This window comes from Stenella coeruleoalba, assembly GCF_951394435.1.
Source record: "Stenella coeruleoalba genome assembly, chromosome: 6".
Taxonomy (NCBI): Eukaryota; Metazoa; Chordata; class Mammalia; order Artiodactyla; family Delphinidae; genus Stenella; species Stenella coeruleoalba.
The window spans coordinates 93735384-93750338 of record NC_137151.1 but is presented as its reverse complement, the minus strand read 5'-3'; the positions used below and the strand labels follow the sequence as shown (position 1 = coordinate 93750338).

The 14955-nt window shown below is 39.5% G+C and overlaps 1 protein-coding gene across 2 annotated transcripts in view; it reads left to right on the top strand.

Moving 5' to 3' along the window:
- The first annotated feature begins 2431 nt into the window (after nucleotides 1-2431).
- The window catches only part of ORC2 (origin recognition complex subunit 2), a 51226-nt gene continuing 38702 nt past the window's right edge, over nucleotides 2432-14955 (top strand). The window contains exons 1-4 of one of the 2 annotated variants that reach the window (XM_079923582.1): nucleotides 2432-2692; nucleotides 5765-5813; nucleotides 6747-6850; nucleotides 7317-7460. In XM_079923582.1, coding sequence (XP_079779708.1) covers nucleotides 6754-6850; nucleotides 7317-7460 — 241 coding nt within the window. In that variant the 5' untranslated portion in view covers nucleotides 2432-2692; nucleotides 5765-5813; nucleotides 6747-6753. Of the gene's footprint in view, nucleotides 2693-5758; nucleotides 5814-6746; nucleotides 6851-7316; nucleotides 7461-14955 lie in introns of both variants that reach the window. The other variant, XM_079923581.1, reaches the window with a different exon arrangement.

Below are 14955 nucleotides of genomic sequence, written 5' to 3'. Positions count from 1 at the left end.
GGGGCCTCCTCATCTTCTCATCAGTCTTCTGAAGAAGAAGTGTTTAAATAAATGATTAGTTGCCAGTGCTCTGGGAGCCAAACAAGAGAAAATTCCTAGTCTCCCACATAATCTTCCAGTTCCACCCCCACCCCCAAACTCAGTATGACTTCTCATTTCTACTCTGTTGAGTCTCAATCCTCTGGTTCACCTTGTAAACGCCTGCTATTATGCTATGTATGACAAGAGATGTAGGATCTAATTGTTCCTTGTTTCAGACTTTGACCATTTCTCCAGTTCTCAGTCCCATTCTCCTCTTCTGACTTCAGAGGTTCCTGTACACTAATTCCTGAGACTAACTGGAGTTCTAAGACAGGAACAGACTTATTGTCGTCATCCTTTGCTGGCCTGGGTTTCAGCTTACTCTGCTTTGCCTGATCACTATACATCTTCCAAAATTTTATTAACTTATCTCACTTCCTTTCCTGTTCTTTTGTGTGTATGTTTATACTTCAAAAAAATATTTTTGACTCTGTTATTTTAGTGGGATTTCAAGACAGTGTTCAATTCACCATGTTTAATCAGATTCTATTAGAGACTTTTAAAGCCTAGCCCTAAATTTCAAACTATAACCCAATTAACTGCTGGCATCTCTACCCCCTTAAGATATACACAAAATTGACTTGGTCCTCTCTTTCTCTTGGAAAAATCTAATGTTCTAATGTTCTACACAAAATGTGTGTGAATACATGGAGGAGTTGCCATTTTATGATCACCTCTATCTTCAACTTCCACTTCTGAATTCTGGATCTCCATTCTGAATGGTATGGCTCTTTGTTTTTATCTAGCCTAGTATCAATCTAGAAGGGAAACTCAGCTCCTTCCCTCTATTTTCCACACATATACCATTAAAAACAAAATCAAAACCCACTGCTCACACCAAGTCCTCTGACTTTGCAGAAGAGTTTAGTGAAGATTGGAGGGGGAGATGGAAGAGAGTTTACATCATAGAAACATAAAGAACATATTAGTTGAATATTAAATATTCCCAGATCTTCACATTTTTAAGAACTTTTCAAGCACTTCACTGTTAACTGTTGGCTACATTTTCTTTCATCTTCTCTCTACTCAGTCCCCCAAATTCTTTATCTCCAATGTACAGAAAATTACCTTTCTCTTTTGTTTTCTTAAATCCTGCTAAACAAAATGGAATACTGAGCTATCCAGGCTACAACCATTTCCATTTCCCAATCTGATGTCCTAAACAGCTTCCAAAATGGTGTGACTCCATCTGTCTCTTCCTTCCCTCTGCTCCCACATTTTACCTCCTTTATCCAGAATGATCTTTCAATACAAATCTGACTAGTGCCCTAAGGGCCAAACTAGCCCTTCATAACAACAGATCCAACGTTGGCACTTGTGGCACTCGCCTCTTTATACGCCCACTATATTGATTTGGGCCTTCTACCTGGAAAACTTTACCCCTCCTCTTTTTCTGGCTTAAAGCTACTCAGTCCTCAGGTTTCAGTTTAAATATCTCTTCTTCCAAGAAAATTGTTCCTGAATCTTGCTGTACTTTAATTAGATACTACTGCCAGTGGTTCGATAAACACTGGACTTCCCAAATCGTAGCATTTTTCTCTATATTGTCTATTCAGTATCTTCCCCTATAGGATCTACTGTGAGGGCAGAGACCGTGCTCAGCTCGCTCAAAAGTGTAACGTTATTATCTTGTACGCAGGTTTTGTTTTGAATGAATGAATGAATCCAAATAAAATCGTATTATTAGTGGGTGACACTGTTACTCCAGCAGGTTCATTCTTTTTCTTCCTCATTATCTTTTGCCTCAGCTTTCTCTGCATCTATTCCTTCTATTTTCCCTGTCTCTTCATCCTATTAGCAGTCTGATTCCCATCTCCACATTCAGTGCCCCAGCCAAAATTCTCTTCTTACTAGAGAGCATTGCTCCCCGCCTCCCCACCCCAAACCCCTGAGATGCACTTGATCCTACCTTTCACGCCAAATGAGGTAACGTTATAAATAAATAAATAAACTCAAATTCATTCCCATTATCTTTTTCCTCAAAAGAAGGTATAAAGAGAAACCAATGAACACTTTCAACATTGCGTCAAAGAAGGTGTAAAGAGAAACCAATGAACACTTTCAAGATTGCGTCAAGCCACAGAGCCCACTCAGCCCACTCCAACTCCTCCAGTTTCCTCAGATCTAACCAACACTTCCTTCTCCCTTCACCGGAAACGGAAAGAGGAAAAGCAAAGCCCAGAACCCAGTGCTTAGGGATTCGTTTTCTTCGGGTTTCTTGTGGGCGAGGCCATCAGACCGGCGCCGACTGGCGGGCAGAGCCATCGCTCTCAGCCAACGCCACTTCCTATTGGCTCCCTGCGGCTCCGCCTCCTGAGCAGGGCGGGAGATTCGGTGTGAAGGAGGGAGGCTGCCCATCCCCCGCCCCACTCGCCGGCCTCCGGAGCGGACCTGCTCGACCCCGCGACCCCGCGACCCTGCTTCTGCACTGCCTAAAAGAATTGGCCTTTCCCGCTGGGGCCGAAGCCGCTTTTCCAGCGGCGACGATTCAGCGGGGTAGCGTCCGGCAGGCACGAGGCGACCGCAGCCGCGCCACCCGGAGACCTGGCGGTGTGTGGTTGGGCGGCGGGGCAGCTTGCCTCCCTCTCCTGCTTAGCTCGGGGCTTGTGAGGTGAGTCCAGGTGCACCCAGTCCCCGACCTTCACCTCGGCACTCCGGGCAGCGTCGCTGCGCCTCCCTCTCTGCCCTCCCCAGGCTGCCTCCGGCCCCGCTGCCCTGAGGACCCTCGGCTGGCCGAGAACGGCCAGCTGGTCAGTTGCGCGAGGCCCAGGCCGAAGTCAGTAAATATTTGTTGGGGTGAGAGGCTCCCTCTTTAAAGACCGTTCCTCTGTCCAGTAGTGATGGGCCTTCTGTGCAAGGGGTGTCTGTTACCAACGTATCTGTTTTCCGGCGTGATGAGCCTTCCGCGTGCAGAGGGAGAACTGTAAAAATCCATACCGAAAGTAGTAAGGTGTCCTGGGAGAGGAACACGTACAATGAGGGCTGAGGAGGAAGAGATCTTGTCCCAGAACTACCACTGGAGCGAGAACCCTTTGATGTCATCCCAGCCTGGAAGCACCAAATGAATCCTAACTGAATACAGTCACCCTGGGACAGTGCTTGGTTGTAAAATGTTGGTAAACCAGGCTCCTTTGGTAGAGCTTTTTAAGTTAAAACAAGCTGATGCAGTACTTTTCGCTTTACAGCTGAAATCCTAATAGGACCACTACACCTTCCCCTAGTTCAATTGCAATCTGAAGAAAAATAGCATGGCCCTACACCTTTGTGTGATGGCACTGCACATTAAATGGGCATCATTCATTCAACATTTATTGAGCACTTTTTTCTGTTAGATGTGCTGAGGAAAATTGATCAGTAGTCGATCTAAGAAAGAAGTGGAAAATTTTATTTGAGCCAAACAGGGTTATAACTCTGAGAACAGCCTCTCAGAAAGCTCTAAGAACTGTTCCGTTTGTTAGAAGTCAAAGCACTGTTAGATGTTTTTGAGACTGTGGGCTGTACATTAAATGGCATATTATTGACAGTTTACACAATCCAAATCTACACATACAAAGCAAAGAGTGGGTCATGGGTCATGCTGGCCCCTTACAAGATAAGAAGGAAGTTATCTCCTAAAGAGGTCTGGTTAATGCAGATGCGCAATACACACTAAAGTGGAGGGAGGAGGCCCAAGTAGGCAAAGAAAAATTTTATGTTTATGTTTAAATATGTTTAAATCGTCTTGCCATAAAATATGAATTTTATTTCGTCAGACATTAGTTGGGATATGGAGTTGTATAAGAGATCTGCATGGTTAAGTTGAAATTTAAAGTAAAAATACCCGTAGTAAGGAACCTAGTTAGCATTTTCATAGGCCAAGCACATGGTCTCATTTAATCGTCACAACTTTGTCCAGAGTCACACAGTTGTAAGTGTGGAGTTAAGATCGGAACCCAGGTTTATCTGATATTAAAATTGGTGCATAGCCACTAAACTATACCACCTTCTTTTTTTAAAGGATTATGTTTTTTTTTTTAAATTGTAGCAGATCTTTTATTTGCTCTCAAAGGAGAGTGTATTGTGGTAACTGCTCATTTGGTGCTGCTGTATTACCTTGTTAACTCCTTGAAAAGAGTCTACTTAAAAGTAAGCACCAAGACAGTGCCTTGAAGAGTAAGTGGTCACTAAATATTTTCATTTTATTATGCGGTTGTACTGGGGTTTTTTTGTTTTTGTTTTCAGAAAATGTTGGAGAAGAAGGAAGGAAAGGTTTCTTTCAAGGTTTTTGTAGAAATTTCAATTTTTTGATTCTGTACTGTATAATAAGATGCCCTTAATACCTAGAAAAGAAAATTACGTATAAATGCATTTGGCTACAAACAAGGCTAAGTTAGGCTGCCTCTGTCCAGACCATTCTTACATAAAATACCATACGGAAATTGCCTAGGACAATATTAAGTTGTCTAGAATATTTGTTTTTAAATTTTCCTTGAAAATCTTTTTTTTCCCCCTGAAGGGACTACTAAACTTTTGCTAATAAGAGGTAATGTAACTGACCTTTACTCCTTTTGATTGCCAGGAAGCTAAGAGCCCAAATTCTTTGTATGATTTTATTTTCTGCCTTTATATTTTCCCTGACCCAGATTCCCTATTAGTGTGTATAGTTTATCATTTGTTGTATTGCACTGCTTATTGTTATTGCTTCAAATCCTTTGTAGAACACAGCCCTATGTAGTTTTAAATAATGTAGCCTATGCTGCTCTTAAAAGTATGCTTGATAGAACTAGTGATGTTTAACCTAATGAACTAGAAACCTAGAGGAACTGTAGAAGTTCTTGGATATTTGAACCGCTGTGTGGGAGAATGACTAAACATATTATGAATAGTTTCCAGAGGTCAAGACAAGCATTTAGGATAACAGGTTTGTATTTAATGGCAGGAGAAGTTGTGTCATTTAATAAAGTGATCAGGGTCTTTGGAATTAGTTAAACTTGGGTTTCAGCCCTAACACACTTTCTAATTGTGTGAATTTGAAGGAGTAATTTAATCTTTAACCTCAGTTTACTCATCTGTAAATTAGGGGAATTAAATATATTTTAACCATCTCAGAGAATCTGAGGATTTATTGATCTGGTATACATAAAAGTGCCTAACACAGTGCCTGACAAACAGCCCCTTAAAAAACTTTATTTTATACAGATAGAAAGAAGTTGTGTTTCTTAATTTTGTATAAATGTCACATAGATGCATTAAACTTCTTCTCTAATACACCCAGTTCCCCATAATAAGAAGCAGTATCATGACTAGGAGGTTGGTCCAAATGGATATGTTCTACTGGCAGTGGCCATATAAATTATAGATGAAGTATAATCTTTGTACACAAAGTATAAACCTAATGGAATTGTTGTGAGGATTAAATGAGAATACATATAGAATATTGAGAAGAGTGTCTAGCACATAGTAAGTGCTCACATTTTGGCCTCCCTCCACCTACTTGCCCCCACAAGTTAGATCTTGTCAGTCTCTGAGGCTCCCTGGCCAAAATGGTAATGGTCATTTTGCCCTTTACTGTGCCATCATAACAACTTTGGCTTTCTAAGATCTGCCTTTATCTACTCATCTTGGTTGTTAAAACTCATGAACTTCTTTGGTTGCTGTCGTTTTCCTGTTAGCTGGCCTGACTGAGTTCTTTTTCCAGTTACAGGTGACTCTACTTGAATTTCCCAGCTGCAGAATATGTAGTACCTTTAAAGGTAAATGAAAACTGAGACAAATCATTTAAGTGTGCTAGTTACAAAAGAAAACTTGGCAACATTTAGTGAGTTATCTGCATGCAGATAACTGACTCATGGGGGACTCAATCAGTAGATCCTCTTGTCAGGGGAAAAGGCATAAATAGGATTTATGAGAGAGAGAAGAGAGAAAAAAATTCATTTTTTGAGTAAACTGATTAGCTGACAACTAGTTGGAATCGTTTATTTGTTTCAGGCATTAGCATTATAAGTTCTGAAACTAAATTTTGTCAGCGTAGCCAGAGTTGATCAAACTTTTGCTTGCCAAATCCGAAATTTGTTCAGTGAAGAACTGATTCTAAAGTACTGGAAAGATTCATGCTTACTCTTTAGTTACCAAGATACCTAGAAAGCCATATTCATGATTGTCAAGTTGTTTGGTGAGCATGCAATTTAATAGTAAAGGGAGATGCTTGAAAATTATTTGATCCAGTCTTGGTACACCAGTGAAGCACACAGACTTCCCCCAGTGGACTATATCTTTCTAGCGAACAGATATGAAAATCCACCAAACCATTATTCTTTGTTTGGCTGCCCCTTTTCTAAACTCTCATGTATTAACCTCCCCCTTTCTAATAATGTTGTTATTCTGTATATTGGTTAGAGCTTTCTTTACAGGCAGAATTGTTTTCTTGTCATTATATTTTAGTTGCCTTGATTGGATTTGGCTTTTTCCTAATCTCAGGCACTTCTTCCTCTCTTCCATTTTTCAGATAAAGAATTGAGTTACTTATTATCAAAAACACAATATTGATACAATAATGACAATGTATTTTTCATACTTAAAGACTTTTAAAACTTTTATGCAAATACATGTATTCATTACGTGAATGTTTATTTGGCTGTTGATAAGAATTTTTCATCACTTTTGAGTGCTTCATTGCTTTTGTTTAGGTTGGCAATGATGAGCAAGCTGGAATCAAAGGAAGACAAGATGCTGGAGGTTCAGTTTGTGGGAGATGATGATGTTCTTAATCACATTCTTGATAGAGAAGGAGGTACTGAATGATTATACAGTTGAAGGGATGCTTATATAATGGTTATGTATTATTTCACTTTTAAAAATAATTTAATCTTCTATTTTGAAAATACAGCACAGAATATTTGATCTAGTAAGACTGCAAATCTTAATTTTTAGTTTATTCCATTCAAAATGTACTGAAAATTAAAAATAATAAAGCCTCATCTAATGTGAAATGCTCAGTAGTGGCGGTAAGTGATAACCACCCATTGTAATTAAAATGTATAGTTATTTTGACCCCCCAAAATATATAATTTAAAGGTTTTGTTTTTTTAACTTATAAACTGTGGAAGAGAGATCTGTACTTGAATCAAAGAGAAAACACTGAATTTTTTTCCAGCTTTTAAGTAATGACAATATAATAGTATAGTTTATTTATTTAAATGTAGTGTTTAGAAAGAACTTATACCTGTCATGTTCTGATTCTTTGGATGTTCTTATAGGAGCTAAAATAAAAAAGGAGAGAGCCCAGCTTTTGGTCAACACAAAAAAAATAATAAAGAAGCCAGAATATGATTTGGAGGAAGATGACCAGGAAGTTTTAAAAGATCAGAACTATGTGGAAGTTTTAGGACGCCATGTTCAAGGTATTTGTGGGGTGAGGGGGGTGGTGGTTGTTGGAGTTGGGAGTGTACGCTCATATTTCTGTGAGTGACTGAAATTGCTTTGCAGGATACATAAAAGTAGTCTGGTAGGTTAGGCAACATTGTGCTACAATTTTTTTTTTTCTTTTTAATTTATTTTGGCTGCGCGAGGTCTTAGTTGTGGCATGCAGAATCTTCGTTGTGGCATGTGGGCTCTTAGTTGCAGCATGCAGACTTCTTAGTTGTAGCATGTGGACTCTTAGTTTTGGCCTGTGGGATCTAGTTCCCTGACTAGGGATCGAACCCAGGCCCCCTGCACTGGGAGCACACAGTCTTACCCAGTGGACCACCAGGGAAGTCCCTTTCCCAATTTTTTAAATTGTAAGATACCCATAACATAAAATTTACCATCTTTACCATTTTTAAGTGTACAGTCCAGTTATATTAAATACATTCATAATGTTGTGCTACCATCACCATCATCCACCTCCAAAACTTTTTATGTGGTGTGCTATATTATTTTATTTCTCATCAGAAGAGCATTACTTCAGGGCTTCCCTGGTGGCGCAGTAGTTAAGAATCCGCCTGCCAGTGCAGGGGACACAGGTTCGAGCCCTGGTCCGGGAAGATCCCACATGCCGTGGAGCAACTAAGTCCATGCGCCACAACTACTGAGCCTGCTCTCTAGAGCCCATGAGCCACAACTGCTGAGCCCGTGCACCACAACTACTGAAGCCCGTGCACCTAGAGCCCGGGCTCCACAACAAGAGAAGCCACCGCAATGAGAAGCCCGCGCACCGCAACCAAGACTAGCCCCCACTCACTGCAACTAGAGAAAGCCCGTGCCCAGCAGTGAAGATCCAACACAGCCAAAAATAAATAAATAAGATAAATAAATTTTAGAAAAAGAAAAAAGAAGAGCATCGCTTCAGACTTTTTCTCTACAGTTGGAAAGGTTGGAAGCACTGAGTTTCTACTGTACGTTTTTTAATCTATACATAGTCCTTTTTTTTTCTTTCGTTTTTTTTAAAAACCAGTCTGGTGCTTAAATATTTTTAGAAAGATAGTCTACAGACCAAGCACTCTAAAGTTGTTTTTTTAAGATATCTCTACTTTTAACTAATTTGAAATAATTTCATAAAGCAAGTCACTTTATTATTAACTTGATCTTCTTTACAGAAATAGTTAGAAGGAAGATTCCAAGAAGTAATGTGTTCCAACCTAGGCATGCTGGTGTTAATGTTTTTTTACACCTAAGCCAGATTCCTGCCACACTGTGCTTAAAAAATCTTACTCTTGGATTATAATTTACTTAACTTAGGGCTCAAAGAGCACAGGTTTATATTAGGGTGCAAGGAGCATAGACCTACTTAAGTTGACTTAAAAAAATAAAGATCAAGGAAAAAATTCAGTATTGTTGGGCACTAGGGGCATTGGAGCTGGGAGTGTGTTAAGAAATGAGGGACTTTGCTTTCACATATCTCCTGGTCTCCCTCATGTCATCTCTGTGCATCAATTCTCTTCTATGCCACCTGTCTCCCTCATGTACATGTCTTTTACTCTCTCATATTTGACTTATAAATGGCCACTATGACTACTCCCAACCTTTTTGTCACCTCTTGAGTGATACTGTTTCTGGATTTGTTCCCAGTGTTAAATGATACGATATAAAAAACAACCATTGGGCTTCCCTGGTGGCGCAGTGGTTGAGAATCTGCCTGCTAATGCAGGGGACATGGGTTCGAGCCCTGGTCTGGGAAGATCCCACTTGCTGCGGAGCAACTAGGCCCGTGAGCCACAACTGCTGAGCCTGCGCTCTGCAACAAGAGAGACTGTGATAGTGGGAGGGCCACGCACTGCAATGACGAGTGGCCCCCGCTTGCCACAACTAGAGAAAGCCCTCGCACAGAAACGAAGACCCAACACAGCAAAAATAAATTAATTAATTAATAAACTCCTACCCCCAACATCTTAAAAAAATAAATTAAAAACAAACAAAAAACAACCATTGTCCCTCAGTAGGCTTACTGGACAGGGCATATTCTTTTTATTTATTTATTTATTTATTTATTTATTTATTAATTATTTTTGGTTGTGTTGGGTCTTTGTTGCTGCACACAGGCTTTCTCTAGTTGTGGCGAGCGGGGGCTACTCTTTGTTGCCGTGCGCGGGCTTCTCATTGTGGTGGCTTCTCTTGTTGCGGAGCATGGGCTGTAGGCGTGTGGGCTTCAATAGTTGTGGCACGTGGGCTCAGTAGTTGTGGCTTGCAGGCTCTAGAGCGCAGGCTCAGTAGTTGTGGCGCACGGGCTTAGTTGCTCTGCGGCCTGTGGGATCTTCCTGGACCAAGGCTCGAACCCATGTTCCTTGCATTGGCAGGCAGATTCTTAACCACGTGTGCTACCAGGGAAGCCCTTAGGGCATATTCTGAATAGAACTTTGGATTCTTGACTATTGTGTTAGACCTAAGAACAGATTGCAAACAATATGTTTTCTAAGTGTTTTCTTTAAAATAGTTTCTTATTGTAATGGTAATATGTATCTGTAGTAGAAATTCAGTGCTTTCTTGTAACGGCACCCACAGCAAATGATATTTGGAGGCACACTGAAATAAAGAGGAAAATTTGGGATTTCCCTGGTGGTCCAGTTGTTAGGACTTGGTGCTTTTACTGCTGTGGTCCAGGTTCAATCCCTGGTGCAGCCAAAGAAAAAAAAGAAGAAAGAAAAGAGGAAAATGCTCCAGACCAGGGATAAATGCCTTGGGCTTCTGACCCCTGTTCCCACCCCCTCTGCAGGCCCTGACTGCATCCTCAGAGGCCTGAGAGGATCAATACTCAGCACACCTGTAACCCATGTCTTTAATTTCTGCACACTGGTTGGGGAACTTTGCTTTAAAGCTGTATTCTCAACCTTTTAAAAATTATTAACCCCTAAGGAACCTTTCTAGACTTTTTCTCCTTATCACCCCCCACCCATGAAATTTTAATACTACATGTATGCTGTATATCTCTTTATGTACTAAGATTCTTTGGAGGGCAACAGACCATTGCAATATCTAAGATGTTTTCCACACTCCCCCTCCTCCCACCAAGAGCCATTTCCGTTGCATCAGGAGCAGTATTATTCCTGTTGAGAATGCATGCTTTAAGAACATGGACCTGGGACTTACCTGGCGGCGCAGTGGTTAAGAATCCACCTGCCATTTAGCTATCAGGAACAATGTTGCTATGAATATACATCTATCCTGGTATACACATGTACTAGTTTTTCTAGAATATATCCCAAGTAGTGGAATTTCAGGGTCATAAGATATGGGTGTCTTCAACTTTACTGGATAAGGCCAAGCTGTTTTTGTGGTTGTTTAACCTGTGGTCCCTTAAAAGTTCATAGTGTCTGTCATACAGAGTGAAGTAAGTCAGAAAGACAAAAACAAATATCGTATATTAACGCATATATGTGGAATCTAGAAAAATGGTACAGATGAACCTATTTGCAGGGCAGGAATAGAGACGCAGATGTAGAGAACGGACATGTAGACACAGAGGGGAAGGGGAGGGTGGGATGAACTGGGAGATTAGGATTGACATATATACACTACCACGCATGAAATAGATAGCTAGTGGGAGCCTGCTGTATAGCACAGGGACTCAGCTCAGTGCTCTGTGATGACCTAGATGGGTGGGATTGGGGGTGGGGTGGGGGTGGGAGGGAGGTCCAAGAGGGAGGGGATATATGTATACATAGAGCTGATCCACTTCGTTGTACAGCAGAAACTAACACAACATTGTAAAGCAATTATACTCCCATCAAAAAAAAAAGTAAACTGAAAAAAAGAGACTCTGCCTGCTAATGCAGGGGACACGGGTTTGAGCCCAATCCAGGAAGATCCCACATGCTGTGGAGCAACTAAGGCCGTGCGCCACAACTACTGAGCCTGCACTCTAGAGCCGGCGAGCCACAACTACTGAGCCCGTGCACCACAACTACTGAAGCCTGCGTGCCTAGAGCCCGTGCTCTGCAACAAGAGAAGCCACAACAGTGAGAAGCCCACTCACTGCAAGGAGGAGTAGCCTCCGCTCGCCGCAACTAGAGAAAGCCCATGCGCAGCAAAAAAGACCCAACACAGCCAAAGATAAATTAATTAATTGATTAATTTTTTAAAAAAGAACATGGACCTGTTGACAGTTTGGTGTGTATCTGTCTGTCTGCACATACATGCACACACATAAGTTTGTCTCGAGCGCAGGAAGTGGGGCTGTTCATTTGCCAATTGGCATGTACGACAGAGGAGCCCGTAACTTACAGTTAAGTCTTGCAAACATGACTTTTCCTATTTTGTTTTGTTTTTTCTTATTTGCCACAATGTGTATAGGGGTGGAGAGTGGTGTTTCAGATAAGGTGTAGGAAGGAGAGTTTTCTTAGTTTTCTTTTAATGTTTTCTTTAGGGAAGAAAAGGTGACATCTATTACCATCTTGCTTAACTTTATTTGAGATACTGAACAATAAGCTTCTGCCTAATCCTTAATTACAAACAGAAGACAGTAAGGATTTTTTTTTTTTTTTTTTTTTGGCCACACATCTTACTTAGTTCTCCAACCAGGGATCGAACCTGTGTCCCCTGCAGTGGAAGCACTGAGTCTTAACCACTGGGACACCAGGGAAGTCTTGTTAAGCATTACTTTTAAAACACAGACATTTCACAAAGAATCTTAAGGAATATTTAAAAGGAAAAAACTTTTCAACAAGGACCTTTAAATACTTTATTAATCAATCCCTTTACTTACTATTGAAGTATAAGCTGCTTCTTATAAGCAACACATATCTTGACATACCTGGCGTAACTCTTACATGCTATTAATCCATCCACTCTGGTGAAAAATCATTGCATGGAGGTGCTAGGTGATCTCAGGCATTAAACAGAATGTTTTCTGAAAGCTCTCCCCCAAACAATCAGACAGGTGTCCTCAAGAGCAATTTGTCTTATTGATGCTTCTCTTAAACAATTGATTTGTTTTTCAATTTTATGAACAGAATAATTCTTTAATTGATTATAAGTTGGCTGTTAGAAAATTCTGAGACAAATATGTGGTCCATCCGTAGTATTTTTTAAATTTTATTTATTTATTTATTTTTGGCTGCCTTGGGTCTTCGTTGCTGTGTGTGGGCTTTCTCTAGTTGCGGTGAGCAGGGGCTACTCTTCCTTGTGGTGTGCGGACTTGTCATTGCGGTGGCTTCTCTTTACGGAGCATGGACTCTAGGCATGTGGGCTTCAGTAGTTGTGGCTAGTGGGCTCTAGAGTGCAGGCTCAGTAGTTATGGCCCACAGGCTTAGTTGCTCTGCGGTATGTGGGATCGTCCCAGACTAGTGCTCGAACCTGTGTCACCTGCATTGGTGGGAGGATTCTTAACCACTGTGCCACCAGGAAAGTCCCAATCCATAGTATTTTTAACTTAGCCTTATTCAGAGTTCCATTTTTGAACTTAAGGATGATGTCAGATTTTTAATTGTGGTTAAATTAAAAATCTGTTTTTTGAAATTGTGGTAAAAAATATTGTGGTAAGATATACATTAATATAAAATTTACCATCTTAACTATTTTTAAGTATATAGTTCAGTATTAAGTATATTCACATTATTTTACAACCAATCTCTAGAACTCTTTTCATCTTACAAAACTGAAATTCTGTACTCAATTAAACAACTGCCCAGTCCCCCCTTCCCCCAGCCCCTGGAAGCCACCATTCTACTTCCTTTGACTCTATGAATTTGACTACTCTAGGTACCTCATATAAGTGGAATTGTACACTATTTGTCTTTTTGTGTTTGCCTTATTTCACTTAGCATAATGTCCTCAAGGTTCATACATGTTTAGCAAGTGTCAGTTTACTTCTTTTTTTTTTTTTTTGAGTTTCCTTCCTTTTCAAGGCTGAGTAATATTGCATTGTATGTATATACCACATTTTGTTTATCTATTTATCGGTTGATGGACATTTGGGTTGCTTCAGCCTTTTGGCTATTGTGAATAATGCTACTAGGATGATCTTATTTGCAAAGCAGAAATAGAGACACAAATGTAGAGAACAAACATGGATACCAAGGGGGAAAGTGGGGGGGATGGGATGAATTGGGAGATTGGGATTGACATATATACACTATTGATACTATGTATAAAATAGATAACTAATGAGAGCATACTGTATAGCAGAGGGAACTCTACTCAGTGCTCTGTGGTGACCTAAATGGGAAGGAAATCCAAAAAAGAGGGGCTATGTGTATATGTATAGCTGATTCACTTTGCTGTACAGTGTAATAATGCTACTAGGAACATGGGTGTACAAATATCTCTGTGAGATCTTGATTTGAATTCTTTTGGGAATATTCCCAGAAGTGGAATTGTTGGATCATATGGTAATTCTATTTTTAATTTTTTGAGGAACCACCATACTGTTTTCCATAGCAACTACATCATTTTGCATTTCTACCAACAATGCACAAGGGTTCCAGTTTCTCCACATTCTCACCAACACATGTTTTTTTTTTTTTTAGTAATAGCCATCCCAATGCGTGTGAAGTAGTAGTGTTATTTCTTTCTAAATTTAACATATTGTTAAATTCTTAGAGATTATTCTCTGGACAAAGAAAACTCTAGTAACTGAATAATAATATATTCTAACCTATAAATAATACATAGTTTCCTCTGTTAGACTTCTGAATTATTTCTAAGTTTTTATTATTATAACTAATGCATAGTGATTACTCTTGAACATAAATCTTTGTTCAGATGTCTTATTTTTTTCATCAGAGATTCCTCAAATAGAATTACTGGTGAAAGTATATGAACTTAATTTAAAAAAAAAGTATATGAACTTTATAAGGCTTACATATTGCTAAATTACTTTCTAGGAAGATCGTATCAACTAGTATTAAGATCCCTCATCAGCATTAAACATTTTTTCTTTTATTTATTAGCCATTTCAACTTCTGTGAATTGTATGTTCATAGTTATTTTGGTATTGTCTATTTTGAGTAATTTTAAAACTATTAAAAAGTTTTATTTATATATTATACTAAATCCCTGTTGGCCAGTGTGATTAGAGCCATTGTTAATTGGTCAATTTATCAAAATATCAGAACAAGGAAATCATAAAAATAATTATATACTCTAAACATTTTGTTCTACATATAAACATATATGTAGATATTTATGTATCATTGTCTTTTCTTTAAATATACATTTGCCAGTCAGCTGGTTGAAGAACAGCAGCACCTTTTGGTTTTGGTTTTGGGTATTTTTAGGTAGCATATCCATAATGTATTATCTAGGATTTCAAGTTTTATTTCCTTCCATTAGATTGATCATTTAAAGACACTTCTGATGCAGTCTGAATGTAGTGTGCTTTTATGTTTTTCAGTTTTTTTCTTAAATCTTTTATGGTTTCTCATCCATACCTAATTTGAAATCAGTTCTTTTAGTTAATAACTTTTATCAAGTCTTTCTAAA